This window comes from Spodoptera frugiperda, chromosome 1, assembly GCF_023101765.2.
Source record: "Spodoptera frugiperda isolate SF20-4 chromosome 1, AGI-APGP_CSIRO_Sfru_2.0, whole genome shotgun sequence".
Taxonomy (NCBI): Eukaryota; Metazoa; Arthropoda; class Insecta; order Lepidoptera; family Noctuidae; genus Spodoptera; species Spodoptera frugiperda.
The window spans coordinates 13,825,263-13,844,191 of record NC_064212.1 but is presented as its reverse complement, the minus strand read 5'-3'; the positions used below and the strand labels follow the sequence as shown (position 1 = coordinate 13,844,191).

At 40.8% G+C, this 18,929-nt stretch overlaps 1 protein-coding gene across 22 annotated transcripts in view; it reads right to left on the bottom strand.

Annotated features, from left to right (window-relative positions):
- The window catches only part of LOC118273212 (voltage-dependent L-type calcium channel subunit beta-2), a 161,864-nt gene that overhangs the window by 8,808 nt on the left and 134,127 nt on the right, over positions 1 to 18,929 (bottom strand). For 10 of the 22 annotated variants that reach the window (XM_050702221.1, XM_050702485.1, XM_050702706.1 and 7 more), the window contains 6 exons: positions 11,826 to 11,942; positions 11,174 to 11,293; positions 5,367 to 5,565; positions 3,844 to 3,864; positions 2,158 to 2,380; positions 1,699 to 1,822 (listed from right to left, as the gene is read on the bottom strand). In XM_050702221.1, the coding sequence (XP_050558178.1) occupies positions 1,699 to 1,822; positions 2,158 to 2,380; positions 3,844 to 3,864; positions 5,367 to 5,565; positions 11,174 to 11,293; positions 11,826 to 11,942 (804 nt within the window). The other 12 variants (XM_050702434.1, XM_050702092.1, XM_050703000.1 and 9 more) reach the window with 7 other exon arrangements.

Below are 18,929 nucleotides of genomic sequence, written 5' to 3'. Positions count from 1 at the left end.
AGCTAAATTCGATGTAACTGCTGCAATTATTTAGATGTTTATAGCTGCAATCATTATTTATTATTATTTGTAGTAGTACTCATATAGCGTTTGCACATTTCTGTTACCTCTACACTTTGACCAGTCATGCCTATCTAGACAGGGGATATAAAAATTTACATCTTTTTTTATACTACATTCACCTCAAATTAATTATTATGTTTTTCGGCTTACACACGTAATTACACGGCGACACTGCTCATGAGTATGACCCTCTAGCATGGCTTGAAACTAGTTGAGTTCCTCGTCAAATAATTACGTGAGTAAGCCGAAAAACATAATAATTAATTATGTATTTCTCGTAGTTTCCTCGATTATATTATACACCTTAATTACTGGGCATTAGTGAATCAATATTGGATAAGTTATAGGAAATGAATGTTACAGTTTAGGTACATAGATACTATTATTGAATAACGGTCAGAGTGTAGAGGTATAGCGATGCGAGATTAATATATTTTCAGCCACGATTATGTCAATCTTGTCATGCAATTTTAGTCTTTGTGTTCTAATAGTCAAGGTATTGTGTTGTTTAGTGGGAGGGGATTGTGGTTGTGTCTAAGGTATAAATGGAGTAACTATGTATATAGATAAATTTTATTGATTTAATTGTCAACACTATATTAAGGTTTATTGAGTTTCATGGGTGTGTCAAGATATATCTATATCTTTTACGAATTGTTTGATACTATTGAAACATACATAGGAGAATAGGTGTTTCTAGATATTATTTTAATAAATATACTACTACAGTTCTAGTTCCTAAAATGGAAATTAATAAATGTAAGTACGTCATACTAATGTCTACCTTTATAAACATTAAAAAATGAGTCTATTTGCTATGGGAAAATTTAGGAGGGGAAGTTAATCACTTCTACACATCAAGATCTGTAAGATTAAAATACCTACGTATTATGTATTCACCAGATACAGGAATGTAGACTTGTCATAAAGGAGTATTTGGGAAGGTTGTCATAGTATGTTAGTCGCTAGTCAACCATTATGTTATAAGTACCATAATGAGCATGTTTGGATCGAGCGAGCGAATACTGAAAATCTTCTATATACTAAGTGTAACTAAATCTAGAAAACTGAGAAATGAAAGATACATCTGATGCTTAACATTGTGTGTAGCGTGAGAAAGCAATTTGAACGCACTATACTAACTGTGGTACAGATCACAATTACAAGTGTGTGGAGATCAAAAACACTATTCGTTCGTTTTGCAGGACTTTGATCAGAGGAGTCTTTGGCTAAAAGTATTGTTGGCGAGAACTACACGGCTGTGGTCCACCGGGGACTCAAACTGTGCGTGTTTGAGACAGTCGTTTGTAAACTTTAGAATTTTGCTCCGTGTGTACCGCGCCTCTACGAGACTAAGGTCGCGCCGGTCCACTACCAGTAGCTAGGTGCTCGAGAACTCCTACTCCGGCCAGCTGCCGAGCTAGATCCACTCATTCCAAACACGCCCAAGAGATGTCACGTGCCTCAAACAACAACACCACAGCTACCTACTAAGTATTCGCACCTGGACCTCGGCTAAACAGTTCCTGTTACCGGCCCTCTCTACGAACGGTTTCTTAGGCGCGTTTTGTGTTCGTTTGGCCAACGATATATCGGACTGGACCCTCGTGATGATGATCCTGCAACACGTCATACCTGCACTTCAGCGAGGCAAGTGGACCGCGAGTTGGAACGCTCCATGATGGCACGTTTCGATGGGTTGTTGAGCAGAGAACGCTTCGCGAGAGATATGTCGGCCATCACGCGCGTTATTATTATCCTGCAATGTTAGTCCGTGAGGTAAACGGTTAGTTGTTAGTGCCACCAGCGCAGGCGCAGCTCCACTGGCTGGAACAAAGCGTTAGTCGTCCCGCTCACTCGCAGCGGCCGCCTCCGTGTGGATATTGGTAGGTTTGTATTAATTTAGAAATTATTAGACTGATAGAACTGTGAAAATTGGTAGTGGGAAACGTATCAGTCATTGTTATAGTTTGTTCATGCCAATTAATATATTTCATAAATAAACAGATATAGTAATAAGTTCGACTCTCGGTCGGTGTGCGCTAAATCACGATACGAAATTGGTGCGTCGAGTAATGAAGATACCACCCTCACCTGCCTTCAAAGCGTCTTTTGAGAAAATCAAATAAAGCTTTCTGCATCATGTCGGTGACCTCGTAGCCCTTGAGGCTGGGCCCCACGATGACGACGGGGCGCATGGAGGGCACCACGTCGTACGGGGTGCTCGTCTCCGCCTTCTTGAAGAACGGCTTGCGCTTCTCCTTGCCCCCCGCCGCCCCCGCGCCCCGCCCGCGCCCCGCGCCGTCTGACTCCTCGCCTGTACACATACTCTACTTACTCGCTGACTCACAAACTACTAACACAACCCTAGCTTTCCCTTACCCACTATCTTCTGCCCAGTATCCTTCCCCAATAACTTTGTTTCCCCAGCAAGTAAAGTACGGTCTCCCAAAGTTAAAAATATGGAAAATACTCACTTTTCTCGACACGTTGCTCTCAAAGTAAATGCAAAGCTACCATGCTCTCCTCTTTACATACAGACAAACAGTACTAATACTTGGGGCTGTAGCAACGTAATGTCATTCAAGGAACACAACATAAAGTCCAATATATATATCTTCTACGATACACATAGACAACATCGAGAGTTTATCGAGACATCCCAGTTTACAGAGTAGAGGAAAAACTTAATTTTCTTTAGCAGTATTAACAGTTCATGATGAAAGATCCTTCTTTCACCAGTTCGACTTTAAAATGTACTAAAACATTCTTCTTTTTCGAATAAAGCAGTTGTTCTGTACCCTTAGTACGAGTTTGCTTTACGTTTAACGTAATCGAATCGAGACCGCGTTCAGCGCTCTGATTGGCTGGCTCGAATGAACCAACCAATCAGACGGCCGAATGCGTTTTCATTTCCATCTTGATGAACGTCAAATGAACTCGTTCTAAGCCATCAGCTCGTAACTCTATCATTAATTTACTTGTCTCTGATATCTTCGTACTGTATATAGTAACATAGGCGAGTTACTTATGCTGTTTTAAGTTTTTTCATAGTTTACACAAAGTGAATTGTGTTGAGGAAGAAAGCCAATAAAGTCGTTTATATTTTGGTGTTAATATAATTTTCCTCTACTGTGTAATTGAATACACAGAAATATAATTTGTACACATAGCCCAAGGCCCTTGGCCAACATTCAAAAGCTTTCAAACTCAGATATACTGCCCATACCATAAAATATATTACATATAAATAAAATATACATAACATAGCTAAAACGTTCCTGTAAAACACCAAGATATATTAAATAAAAATATTAAACATTAATTAATAATTAAAAATAGTAAAAATTAAAAATAGGGGGAGTCATGCAGTAATGGGGTGTGGGATGGAACTGTGACTCGAAAATGTAGCAACTACTTTACGATTTAAGGTTTAAATTCAATTGTATTTTATTTATAGTCTTATATTGAGTAGAATTAGCACTCCTGGTTTGGTGTTATTTAATATCTACTTTTTTAAATTTCAAGTGGTATTTTAGTAAGATGTAAAGAATTCTTGCGTCATTTTTTTTTTTCGGTCAGTCACTGTCAGTCAGTCATTTCACGCAATATTAAAACTTATTCAAAGGGAATTTGGGTACAAATTACTTAATAAAGGAGTTTTAAAAAATACCAAACGTTTATATGCGAACATACACGGGTAACATCTACATAGAAAAAAAAATAGATGAAAAAATTTACGACATTTCCTGGTGTCGAGCGATGAATGCGTGAGCTTACCTCGATCGAACGATGGCACATCTGAAAATGTGGCAAACGTGAGTGCGAATATACATTATTCGATGTATCGACTATTGTGCTGGCCGACTATCCGATTTAACACGGCTAATAAACCGATTATTCGCAAAAAACGTCAACAGATTAGTCGATTCGATCTTAACGCGCCGAAATTAAATAATATAAAAATTAAATAGGTATTATACTTGCTTTGTTTTTGCGACCGAATTGACTAATTACTAATTTAGAGTAGTCGATTAAATCGACTATTAGTCAATAATCGGTACATCTGTATAGACCAGGAAATTCTATAACTCCACCGATTGATGAGTGATCATGGAATGGCTAGTACAAAGCAGTTATACATACCATTTCAAATAATAACAAAATATCGGATTTTGTTTGTGACGAGAATACAATTAAACTATAATATTTTGTGCAAGAAGGTAATTTTTTAATTTGGAATAATTTTTTACTCAATTTTTAAAGTGTAACCAAAAAGAAAATGGAAAAAAACATAATTAAAAACAGGAATAATTCCCCAGGTGCAATTAAGGTAATTTTTAGTAATTAAAAAAATAATATTTACAAAATATTTCTTAGGTAATGCCAATAGAAACATCGAATCACGAACTACAATTAGGGATCGTCTTGCTTTTTATTAATTTTGTTAATTTTGGAAGAAATTTTGTTAAAAGGCCATTATTGTCGTATCAGCGAGTCTAGAGTGTTAGAAAGAGCAAGACGATATATAATAGAGAGAGACAAACAACTGCGTTGTACGTTACAGACACTGCATAAAACGACATACGTACTTACACATCGATATAAATTTTAATTAAAACTCGATACTTGAGTATGTAACAGATTGAGAATAACAAAACATCATGTAGATATTGTAGATAAAGATATCTCAGTGATAATCAGGAAAATATTCATTTTTCTAATAAAATATCGTTATAAAGGGATAATAATAAATGATGTGGCCTAAAACTGTTCAGTTTTAGATCATTAAAAAAGTTTTGCTCTTATGTTCTTTCTGTGGCCCTTTAGTTTGATATTTTGGAAAAATATTTTATTATAATAATTAATTATTTGCATTATTTTATTCGTGTATGCCATTTTATACAGTGCATGGAAAGCTATAGGCAGGTGGTCACTCTTGCTCGTAATATCTCCAATGATCTTTAAATTTTATCATAAGACCATGGGATATTCTGCTACGCTATGAAAACCAAAACATTACAAATAATAGTGTTTTAATTTTCACCATAGAGTAGCACTTTCACAAATCCAAGACTATCGATTTAATATCGACTAATGTTAAAAAAATACCCGATTAATCGGATATGAAACTAAATTGAAGAAAAATTTAAGAATTAATATTTCATTTTCAAATAAGAATTATACATAAAAAATAATCGTATATAATATATTCGACAGTTAAATCGACAGCCTTGTTTGCGTCGGTAGAGCAGTGTACGTATACGTAGCGTGCAGTGCGGCATGAGGTATGCATGACGTACCGGGCGTGGGAGGGGTGCTACCTCTGGAGAGGGGCGGCGCGTGCTGCTGGTGGGGCGCCGTGGACGCCGGCCGCGGGTAGCGCCCCCTGGCGTTCAGCCCCGACCGCACTGCCTCCAACTTCACCGGCGACGGGATGAACCCCACGTCGCTGCCCTCCTTCACGAGGCGCCCGATCCACCAGTTGTTGTCGTACTTCTCCTGGAAATGTTTTATAGAGGTGTCCGTTATTTAATTCAGACTAGGACTAACTGGACTTTAAAAGAGACTCTGAGTTTGTTTCGGCATTTCTTCTCAGAGTAGTCCGATAAGAAATGCCAGCTTCATCTAGTTATTTAAAATATTGACGTGTAAAAGAGTTACATTGTAACTTATTTGCAAAATAAATATCATTATGTAATGGATGTACAAAAGTTTATTATATTATAATTACACAGTTAGTGACAATCACAATTAGGTAACACACAGATAGCAGTAGTATAGTTCAAACAATAATCTAGGTACAAGGTTAGGCGCCGCGCGACGCAGTCGCGCGCGCATGTGCTTTCACTACGGGCGTGTAGGGCCGACTGGCGACGTGAGGAGCGGTGGGAACGCGGCGGCTTGCGTTAGCGCGCGAAGCGCGTAACCGACGCGTCGGATGATATTCTCGTTATAACATAGCACGTAAACGACGCGGCGGATGATATTCTCGCTACACACTCCCCTCTAGTTCGGACATAGCGCCCTCGCGTTCGGACTAGCATCGAATTTACGGGGTCGACCACGCTTGCGCTTCTCACGAACCGGAGACACGATGTCGCCGACGAATGGCGTTAAGTGTGACACATGGTACCGTCCAATGTGTTCAGCTCGCGTAAGTCCCTCGATAACATAAGTGGTGGGACTTACCACTTCCCGAATACGATACGGGCCGTCTCTCCTAGGGATGAACTTCGCGGTTTGTCCACGGCCTGCGTCGTTCATACTCTGCGTCTTTAGGAGGACAAGGTCACCTACCTTATAATCCGGAGGCGTACGTCTACCTTCATCAGCATACTTCTTCCTGATGGACTGGGCCTGCTCATGGACATCCCTGGCATCTAGAAGCGCTGTCGACAACCTACGAAGGTAAGGCGTAATACTCGGTACGAAATTATCGTTATCCACGATGGCTTTCATATCAGCCACGACGTCAGATGGTGCGCGCAGCTCCCTTCCGAAGGTAAGAAAAGCCGGTGAAAACCCCGTACTCGCTGTCACGGCCGAATTCATCGCAAACCTTATAGCTGCGAGATGGCGATCCCAAGAGGCGTGGTCCTTCCCCACCAGAATTGCCAACTGAGGTTTGAGGTCCCGGTTCTTGCGTTCAACGGGGTTGCTTTCCGGGTGGTACAACGGCGTCAAAGACTGTTTGATACCCATCACGTGACATGCCTGTTGCATCACCTCAGCTACGAACTGAACTCCGTTGTCGCTGACCATCCTACGCGGGACTCCAAACCTCAAGAAGACTTCGCCGATTAAAATCTCAGCACACTCTACGCTGGTGGCGGTCTCCAACGCAAACAACTCAACCCAGTGAGTACACAAGTCCTCTATAACAAGAATCCAACGGTTACCTTTAGCCGTCTTCGGCAAAGGGCCAAACAAATCCACTGACACGACCTCGAACCGGTGAGTCGCAGCAGGCGTCTGCAGTAGTCCTGCAGGCTTCTTGTTGTCTGCTTTATAACGCTGACAAGCAGCACAACGTCTAACATAGTCAGCAACGAAGGTTCTCATACCTACCCAAAAGTAGCGAGCTCTGATGCGCTGCAGGGTTCTCTCAACACCGAAATGACCTGCGGTGGGAGCGTCATGGAAGTCAGCAAGGATGCCCTCCCTTTCATGACTCGGTACCACGAGACAGGCGGAGTCAGCGTCGTCAGCCTCGGGTGCACACCGATACAATACTCCATCAGACATCAGATAACCTCGTTCTGACCAGCCCCTCCCCCTAGACGGATCGGAGTCCTCCAGATCCTCTACGATCGTCTTCAGCTCGGGGTCTTTTAGCTGGTTATCACGAACGTCGGCAGGTGCCCTGTGTGGTATATCTACAGTCACTAAGCATACCTCGCATCCACCTGGGTCCTTTTCACAGCAGGCGGGGCGGCTTAGCGTATCTGCAATCACGTTCACTTTACCGGGGCTGTACTGGATCTGTAAGTTATAAGCCTGAAGGGTCAATGCCCACCTTGCCAAACGGCCACTGGGGGACTTCAAACTCATCAACCAACGTAAGGGTTGATGATCGGACTTAACGATGACCTCTGACCCTTCGATGTAGCCCCTGAATTTAGTCACCGCCCAGACCACAGCTAGTGCCTCCCTTTCCGTGGTGGTATAGTTGCGCTCAGCTGGTAACAGCAACCGACTGGCGTACTCCACAGGCCTCTCGTCAGGGCCCTCCCCTGCATCAGAACTGCACCGAGACAGTAACTACTACTGTCGGTATCAAGTGAGAAGGGCTTACTTTCGTCGGCTTGACGGAGTATGGGCGCGGTGACCAGGAGTCTCTTGATATGCTCGAACGCAGCCTGCTGCTCCTCATGCCACCTCCACGAGCTATTCTTCTTGAGAAGGTCAGTTAAAGGCTTCGCGACAGCAGCGTAATTCGGCACAAATCGCCGGAACCAGCTTGACGTAGCTAAGAAACCTTTAAGCTGCCTCTCGTTCTTCGGGGCAGGCATGTCAGCTATGGCTGAGGTCTTCTCCGGGTCTACCTGCAAACCACCGGGTACAATAATGTGCCCCAGGAAACGCACCGAATCACAGGCAAAACAACTTTTCTTGCGGTTAACACGCAGATTAAATTTATCCAGCCTATCGAAGACTGCCTCCAGATCCTCGAGGTGTTGTTCGAAGGTGGGTGACAGAACAATCAGGTCATCTAGGTAGCCTAGGATACTTACCGATCTACCACCACCCCGGGGGTCTGAGGATGTCACAGCGCCGTCACTGGTCTCGAGTGTCCGCGCTGGTACAACCAGGTTCGACCGGAACCGGTCGATCAGTCTCTGGAACGTGGCACCGGAGTTGCGCAATCCCATGGGCATTCTCTTAAACCTGTAGGTGCCAGAGGGCGTAACAAACGCGGTCTTGTCGCGGTCCTCCTCCGCAACACTTACCTGGAAATAGCCAGAATGAAGGTCGAGCGTTGACATGTAGGCGGTGGTCTTCGCGGCATGAAGAACGTCTTCTATGCGCGGCAGTGGGTACCGGTCAGGCTCCGTCACAGCATTGAGCTTGCGGTAATCCACACATAACCGGACGCCACCGTCTTTCTTCTTCACCAACACTACGTTCGCGGCCCACGGCGACTCACACTCCTCTATAACGTCTGCTCGCAGCAGCTTCTCGAGCTCACCGTCCAGCAGCTGCTTCTTACCTGCCGACATCCGGTAGGGTGGTGAGGCGGTAGGCTCCTGCCTCTCGCCTACTCGAATGTGGTGAGTAGCGTAAGATGTAGCTGGTCCCTCGGTGGCGAAGCGCGCAGCCTTAGATATTATAAGCTGGTTGAGCTGCGTCCTCTGAGCAGGTGACAGCTTAGATCCCTCGTTTTCTCTCAGTGCCAGGCCGGTGGTGTTAACCTGCATCAGCTCTGCGTCACTGGTGGACATAAGACTGTAAGAGCGCACAAAGGGTACCTTCACCTTTGTGGAATCTGAAAAGTACCAACAACCACGTTGAAGGTCAAGCAAAATACCAGATTTCGTAATAAAATCTTGTCCGAGAAGCGTCCTATTTTCCGCCCCTGGTATAACAATAAATGTTGTAGGTACAGTACGTCCCTGTACTACAACATTCGTATCGCACAACAACACGTCACGTGTATGTTGGGTCCCGTCGGCCAACCCTATCGTGCGGCGGGCCGGTGTAAAACTAGTCCCGTTCTTTAACAAAATAGCATACAAACCGGGGCTAGCTAAGCTTTCGGTAGCGCCGGTATCAAGCACAGCGACACCTAATAACGAAGCCACTTCAATATTTATCGTCGGCTGCGACGTGGAGGAATCGTGTGTATAAGCACTTTGGAAACTTACCTTCCCGTCGGCGGCCGCGGCTGGTGCATCTTCTTTGCACTTGCCTTTACAAGTGGGACATTTCGACCGAATAACACCTTCACGACCGCAACCATAACAAGCTAACTCATTACCTTTCGACTTACACTCGTCCATCGTGTGTCCGAAACGTTTGCAGCGTGCACAGCGTGGTCTAACACGTTTAGAAGTCGCGCTACTACTATCTATGTTCGAACTAGAGTTGGACGTAGTCGTTTGAGGGTTAACATTTTTCACCGCAGCCGTTTGCGGGTTAATATTTTTACCGGTCGAGGTTGAAGGGTTATCTTTATCACGTAAGTTCGTGTTCGCGGTATTATTGTTGTGAGACGATGTACTAGATTGGTTCGCTTCGCCCAGCATCTCCTCTACGTACCTAGCTCTCTCAAGTAGACAGTCGACACTACTTACGCTATCACGCGGAACACGTTTGCGGATTCTACGGTGTAACAGGCCATACACTATATCGAGTTGCATTTGTTCTGGTAAAGGATATGGTAACCGCGAAATGTTAGCACGCACACGCGAAATATATACGTCGGCACTTTCACTTTGTTGTTCTGTCGCGAATATGTCGCGTAAGACCCTGTGGGCTGGGCGCGCCGCGCCGTACATGAAGCGCAGCCGGCGTAACGCGTCGTCCCAGCTCTCCACAGTAGGTCGCACTCCTCGCCACCACACGGCGGCGTCTCCGGTCAGCAGCATCGGCAGTCCTCGTAACGCGTGGTCGTCTGAGACGCCTGCGCACTCCTTGTATACGAGCACGCTCTCGATGAACGCTTCCACGACGTCGGCGTTGCAGGCGGCTCCATCGAACCGAGCCGTGCACCGGGTAAAATTGCTCTGCGCAGTGTGCACCGCGTGCACTCCTGCAGCAGGAGGTTGAGTCGACCCCCTCATCACGCTGGCCAGGATCCTAGATAGCTGGTCTTCTGACATTGTGATCATATTCGTATCGCGTCGGTCCGTTGTGGTAGGTGACGCCGCCGCCATGTTGTCGTCCGCGGCGGTTCCCGCCACTCGCGTATCCGTGAACTCTTCGTCACTATCACTACTGCGGTTCTCGATGGCCGTCTGTCCGCGTGTTTTCGGCATCTTCTCGAGACACGACGGTTACAGCCTCGGTACAGTAGGTACACAACAGACTTCAACAGAGCGTGGAATACGTTCGCACTCGCGTAGGTACTTCGAGCACGAGCCACGAGTTGGGCGCAATTTTATAATGGATGTACAAAAGTTTATTATATTATAATTACACAGTTAGTGACAATCACAATTAGGTAACACACAGACAGCAGTAATATAGTTCAAACAATAATCTAGGTACAAGGTTAGGCGCCGCGCGACGCAGTCGCGCGCGCATGTGCTTTCACTACGGGCGTGTAGGGCCGACTGGCGACGTGAGGAGCGGTGGGAACGCGGCGGCTTGCGTTAGCGCGCGAAGCGCGTAACCGACGCGTCGGATGATATTCTCGTTATAACATAGCACGTAAACGACGCGGCGGATGATATTCTCGCTACAATTATCATTTAATTCGCAGTCATTAACGATGAACTGCATCGGCGACTAGCTGCTGGGTAAAATATCTCTGTGTAGGGAATTGTTATTAGAGATATAACTTTATAACATTGACAACCGCTTCAGAAGAGGATGCAATTTCTCAACACTATTCAATGATAGTCTAATAGGTTATGTAGTAAGAAGACTGATACTGTGTGCTTACCTTGATGTGGAGAAAATCGCGCACCTCGAAGGAGATTGCGCTGCCGTGTACCGGCGAGTCGTCGTCCACGGTGCCATCGTACGACACATTGGTGCGCACCGCGAACGCCACTGGCTTCTCCTGGAACATTGGTAGCTCCAACTTTATTTTGTTCCAGTCATTTCTATAAATATGAGGATTTTTAAAGGATTCTATGTAAGTTGTACCAATAATATATATACTGGTATTCCTGTATCATGAAGTCATCATTCATCATAGAAAATATTGAATTTTACTGATTCTGGCCTTTCAACTACATAGGATGACGCTTGAGCGCGTGCGTGTAGGTCTACTACCTACTAGTGTAGGCAACTGTTTTTGTATCCTTTACCAATTATCCGGAAAATAAACTAATAACTTTAACATTTAATAACACTGAGAATCGAAATTCAATATTTAACTAAAACGTCCAAATTATTTCATTAATATGGCCCAATTCTCCCTTTCTCAATCGTCTCAATCCCCGATTCACCAACAACGAGGGCCGGCAACGCACTTGTAACGCCTCTGGTGTTTTAAGAGTTCATAGGCAGCGGCGATTGCTTACCATCAGGTGATACGTCAGCTCGTTTACCGGCTTGTACCATAAAGAACATGAACAATATCAACGTACCCGTGCCTTGTCCAGCTGTTTGATAGCCTGCGCTTCCTTCTCGCGGCGCAGCGCCTCCTTGTCTTCGTCAAGCGACAGCTCCGACGATGGTTGGGAATAGTTTGAATCTGCTGAGCCCTGGAAGAAGTAGAAGGGTACTGTTAGTACTTTGTCAAGAGGAGTCAAGGTTTTAGAGAGCATTTCTATAAGTATAGAACACCCAATTGCCTAGTCTAACTTCAGAGTATTTTCAAATAATTATGTAGTTTCAAAACCGTCACCGAGTCAACCAAATAATGCGTGTGGCTGCACATTGGCTTCCCAACTGGTTAAGAGCTATCTAACGTTTCAAAAGAGTCCATCAATAATGATGTTTATAAAGTTAAGTAGCTATGTTAATCATTAGACACCTTTTGCATTAGGCTTTTCGAAACTGTGATGTGCATTCGTTTGACAATTTAACTTAATTTTCAGAAATACTTTTAACTAAATTTATATTTTCGTGAAATATCGCGGTGGCCCGGAGGTTTAAAACATCCGCTTCTCATGCACGAGGATGCAGGTTCGAAACCCAAAAATTAAAAAGTACCAATGTGACTCTTTCCTGAGTTATCTGTACTTTCTTACGTCACTGGCAAACGGTGATGGAAAACATCGTAAGGAAACTTGGGTTTATAATTTTTAATTACAAGTTTGAAATCGCTAACCCTCGTCAATCGTGGTGATTAATGCTCTAACCTTCTCCGTGTGAGAAGAGCCTTTGGTCAACAGTGGCTACTAATATAGGCTGTTGATGTGATGTGTGATATTTCTAATATTTAAATGTAACTAACATAATATTATTTCAACTGTATTGTAAAACACTAAACCCTGATTAAAATATCTACTAGTGTTAGTTTCTCGTGTGTCAGTAGACAGCTGTAATGTTAGTAACTAAATATTTTGTAATGCCGCCACTAGAATATTGTTAAAGAGTTCAAGGTTGGCAACCTTGACATTTTTGGATCAGCTCCACGACTGTACACTTTATAGTATTGCAACTTTTTAACCAACAGTTAAATTGACGTTTACTGCATCTTCATTTTTATTGCTGGTAAACATTTATGAGTTAACTTTATGGTTACTTTTAAACATTATTTGTGGTATGTTCTTCAGTCCTTTAAGTAAGGGTTTAAAAACCTTTTAAGATAGTCAAAGTCAAAGTTATTTATTTAAATTAGACCAGGAAGGCACTTTTGGACGTCAAAGCATATAGGTATAATAATATTAACAACGTCTGTCTGTCGGTCAGTCCTCTAGTGAAGCTATTTTCTCGTTCCAAAATGTAGATTCCTATGGATAAGAACGAAAATAAAACTTGTTGTTCTATAATCTAGTGAAACCCTTCTTATAAAGAGGAGGCTTATAGTCCAGCAGTGGACTCAGTACAAGTCAAGTACTGATGACGTGTCGACACGAAATGTGACATCACTATTGAAGTGCGAAAGTACCTACTAGAGTTATAACGAGATAATATCGTCATCGCCCTTATACTCTTTATAATGCAAATATTTATCTTTTTTCCATTTTACAAAACGTTTAGGGATAGACAGATGTGTACAATATACATACATAGGTACACGACTAGGCAACCTCTTTTCGTAAATAAAATAAAATGAAACAATTTAGTGGCGCTACTTCTTATTCAACAACATAGAAGTTACATAGTTTACTTATAATTACCAAATGTTTCCGCTTTTTAGTACAAGTTTGTTGTAATTTATTACATATTTTAACCAAATAATGTTGTGAAAATTAACTAACAACTATGTTATTACAGGAAACTCCTTTAGCAGAACTTCGCATAAAACGTGACTTAGTAACAAAATAGTTCTAGCTAAAATTGCTGGAAATACTAAATGGGGTATTTCTTTCTGTTTTGTAGTGGGCATAAAATATGGCACGTAACGTGAAGCCTTTCATAACCCGAATGTGTTAGCTAAAATCTGCACATATGCCATTTTGAGATACAGTTTTCGAGTCCAATGTAATATATCGGCCAAGTATAATGCCTTACTCTGTATAATATGATCTAAACTCCGTATTAAAATTCCAAAAGTCTATCCTAATACTTTACCAGACCAGAGAAGCAACCCAAGACCTGTTTACTCAGTAGGAAGTAACAAATACACGACCAACGCGGCAGCCTAATTAAAATTTAATAGCCAAAGTTTATAAAACATAGTTATAAAAGTGAACTGGAAATAAAAATGTCACTTATAGTTGAACCAACAATCCATAAGTAGTGCAAATATTTTGGCACGAGACTCGAACGGCGCGCGCATGCCCAGGACCGCTTTGCACCAATCATGCAGTTTTTACCACGGCCTATAGGAGTCACAGAAGGAAGATTAGGTGACCTAATACTTGTTATTAAGTACTATTGTTTCAAGCTGAATGTAAGCTGATAGGTCGAAATGTTTTGGGGTTCATGCTATGCCAATTTTTCAATCAGTAGTTTTTTTAAGAAACAGTTTTATCAGTTGTAAGATTATTTTCGATGTCTTAGCGATTTCTCGCATGTTGGACTCTGCCTATTTTGTATCAATAGGGAGGTAATGTTGCACTTGATTTGAATCTTGAATCTTTGAACATATCAGTAGATAGACGTATTTGCAATGAAAAGTGAGAAATAAGTTATTTTAATGCAGTATTGATAAGTTTCATTATGGTTAAAGTTTTCATGACGTGGAAATTACTTATAGACTAAAACTTTGTTTTTTTTTTACTTAATATGGAAATTTATATCACACATTATTTCAAGACATTTTAACAATAACACAGAGTATCATAGACAACACACAGGTGACAAAGCACACAGATAATAATAATATAAAAAAATAAAAAGAAATACAGGGTGTCTTACCAAGGGCTTGTAGTTTGTCATTGGGCAGTGGTGAGGAGTGCCGACTGCATGCAACGCGAGACACAGACAGACGGAAATCAGACAGACATGCTGGGAGGCTAGGGTACAGAATGCCACATTGTATTTTAAATAATTACTCTAAGTCGATTACAAAACCTCCTCCTTTTTGGGAAGTCGGTTAAAAATATCTCCCTTACTTCTTTGGTGGAGAAGAAACAGTGACGGAAAATACGGTAGGTTTTTTCTACTTTTTTGCGGTCTAGATGTGCTTTTTAGAAATTTGACGATGTTGTATTTGGAAAGTACTCCCTATGGTTTTATCTTAATTGTATGTCTCATGATAATGAATTTTCATGACAAGAAACGACATGCGACGTCCACATTTTATAACCATTGGTAGAAAAATCAGATATGGTTTTAGTTTCTATACGTTTTTCAGTTCACATGTTAAAAGATGTCACATCTAGACCGACGACAATGATAATTATTCTTTATGGAATCGATACTTTAGAGTAATTATTTAAATCGTTATAGTCGCAGCACTATATCGCAGTGTGGCTGACTGTACACAAAGAAATGTCGGCACATAATCTAAAAAATAAAACAATTAGTTCATGCGGTTATCTGTTACTGTGGATTTGTATTATGTTAGTGTCATCTCGTTTAAAAAATAATTTTTAAATTTAGAATTTTGATTAGTAATTTTTTTTAGAAGTATATATTCACCAATTCGATTATAGCCAATTTAATGAGGTAACATAAATACAAATAAATAATAAAAAAACTAAGTATAAATAATATTTTAGATTTTTTTCGGAAATGAAAATTACAAAATATTAAAATTAAAATAATATAGATATAAATACTTGTAAAGTATACTCGAGGTATGTATGTGAGTCTTACAGCAAATGAGATGAAACTACCAACCACTAGCATTTTACTAATTAATACTAAAAGCATCTAAAACAAACCATATAAACTAAAAAATACTACAGACGACGCTCACCTTAGGCAAAGCTTCCAAAAATATTTAAATAAAACAAAAAAATCGTCTTCACACTTACAAACATTTTAGATACAAACTACAAGACGAACCGACCGATAATTTTGTCGACAAATTAATTTACTAATTCATTTTATAGCGAACTGTCATAATATGCCGCGAGCACTTTCATTCACTGACTAAGGCATTAACCCATTCAGCCAGGGAAGGAGTGTTAGCTCTGTGGCCGCGATTGATCAAGGCTGGAACAACACTGGCACGACCGTTTCGGCGGCAGTCTGGCGGGTCGAAGTAGTGACGTCATTGCCTCCCCCTACCACCCACTACTGGCTCGATAACCCCCACTGTGCATACTTTACGCCCTTGTTTTTGGGGCAGCGCCAGTAGGGGATTTTTTATTTATCAACCACCGTTTTGGCTAGCGATACTATGTTTTTGTGTAGGTAAGTTATTTTTTATTATGCGGAGTTTTCGTGTTTGGCTTGGATCACGAAATTCTTACTGAATGGTTCAGGGGGATGGGTTAGGGTGGAAGCGAACTCAAAACGAGATAATCAAGGACTTGCCAAGTCACTCCATGAAATATTTTCTTATTTGTATGAAGCCCACGAACCGAGTACTGACCTCCATTCAAGTAAGTACATTTATTAATTGCTATTACAATAAACTTATTCTTGTCACGAGCAAATTAAGTTCAAACTTATAAGAGGAAAGGAATATAATATGCATTATGCTAGATTTACATATATGTTAATAACTAGTACTAGTTTAGTCGATTATTTTAATGGATAGATTAGCCTCAACTCTAGAAAACAAAACTAATTTTGAATTACGAATCTGTCAAACGTAAAAAAATATTGACAACGCTGCAATTTGAAAAATGGAACATGTCCACAATTTGCAAAATAAACAAACAAAAAATAAACGATGCTTTTTTATACACTTCAAGAAAGTTACTAAGATAAAACTGTCTATCAAATAGTCTGCTGTTTTGAATGATCGAATGACGTGCATTCAATAATAGTAGTGTATTTTTATTGATCTATTTCTGTTGGTTATAAAACGAATCGTACTCAAGTGGACGCATAGAACGGATAAACAAACGAAACTGACAGTTATTTCCAGCTTATCTTGAGAAATGATTTAATAATTTTTCAATATGAAGCCGCGATGCAATTTTAGAGATATAAAAACAAAAAATCATTAACATATGAATTAAATTTTACTTGAATTCATAGTGTCAAGTCGTCTATTCATTTAAACCATTGTGGCGACACATGACAAGTGACAGATGTCAGAGGTCGCACATAGACGATCGACGAGCAAATCAACGGATGACGTCATAAAAGCCTACATCGCACATGGATAGAAAGTCTCAAGGCACAACAGTTGGGCAGAAAGTCCGCCAACCATGATCAGCCTGGTTGGAGAATCCTTCTTTTCTTACGGAACTGTAATCACTGTTTCCTAAACTATAATTTATAATACAACGTCACGCCTTTTATCCCCGAAGGGGTAGGCAGAGGTACACATTACGGCACTGCCGTTATTGCCGTTATACAATGTACACCCAATTTACACCATTGTTGTGTTATAAGTCCCATGTAATAGGAGGTGAGACTATTGCCATATACTGGGCACAATTCCAGACTCCGTGCTACTACTGAGAAGTTTTAGAAAAACCGAAAAACTATAATTTATAAAACTACAGATAACAGAAATCAATTAAACAGCTTACATCATACCCTAACTACAAGAGATTACGTATCCAAAATAACAATATCCACATTTAGATCGGTATTTAAACAACAAACGAACAAATAGACAGACACGATTGTAACTCAAAGAGAACAGTAACTGCACAATATAAAATTGTTAGAAGTTTGTGCCAATTTGGATGTTAATGCCTATCTAATGACAATGCAATAAAGGCATGCTCATCGCACGTCTGGGCAGTAGGCACACGTATCTCATAAAATGGACAATAAAAATAATTTCGGGAAAGTATTCTGGCTAAGTTGTTAAGCATGATGTCATAATTATACCATTTTGATGAATTGTCTCGTAAGTTTCATGGGTGATACGGAGATTAGTGACTATGATCTCCCTTTGGATTATTACTTTAAACTTAAAGCAAACTCATACTCAGGGCTGTGATCCTAGAGCGAGCACAGCAAAGGCCCTTATCTCATGATTAGTAAAACATTTCAATAGCTTCTATTATCATTTACTATGGTACCTACCAGAAACTAGTGTAAATGGAATTATTTTCAAACATTAGCTACAATTTCAAACTGATTTTCAAAGTTCAAAATCCCACGAGCCTTTTGACCAAGCTGAGTATTTAATTTGAGACTACGCGTTCAACAGTCGCGTTCGCTACCACTTGAGAAGAGGGAAAATTAAAACTACCTACTACTAATGTAAAAATGCATTTAATACTGTAAAACCGATGTGGTCAAAGCAATTACTACGAATATTTAACGTTAGAACCGTTTGGCCGCGCGTTCGTCATTTGTTTAGAAACATGCCAATCTACCCAACTTTATACTCCACTACTAGAATAATAAAATTTAGAATTCTGGAGAAATGGTATCAATGAATTTAAATACATACTGAGAAATCGGGTTTTAATTCTTATAATGACCTGTAAGAACAATTAAAAATCTTTCGCTTAAAATTTAAAATGAGTTTTAAAAAAGAGAACATTCTCATTTCATATTTGGTTATAGTTACTAGTACATTGTCCTGTTCAAGTATTAAGTTAAAGGTATGGTTTATCAACCGATAACCCGGTACCCGTATTGAGCAAGCGTGGTGATTAGTGCTCAAACCTTCTCCGTGTGAGAAGAGGCCTTTAGTTAGCAGTGAACCATTTATATGCTCTTGATATGGTGGTATATCAGCATTCAGTAAGCGACAAGACAACAAGGAAGTTTCTTTATATACATATTATACCATTACATATTACATAAACCTGTGTGCTCTCTAATAGAATATAATCGTCAGTATAATTTCAGTGATCACAATAACGATAAAGGTTTATACATCACGGACAGACGTCACAGGCTTTCATTATAATCAACAGCTGTTGTTATCGAACGATACGACTAGTGAATCCCCTGGACACGCAACGTTTATCACTTTTTACATAATCATGCGTGTTAGCCCTCTAAAGTTATACAGGTTTAATATTCTAGTAGGAGAAAACTATCTT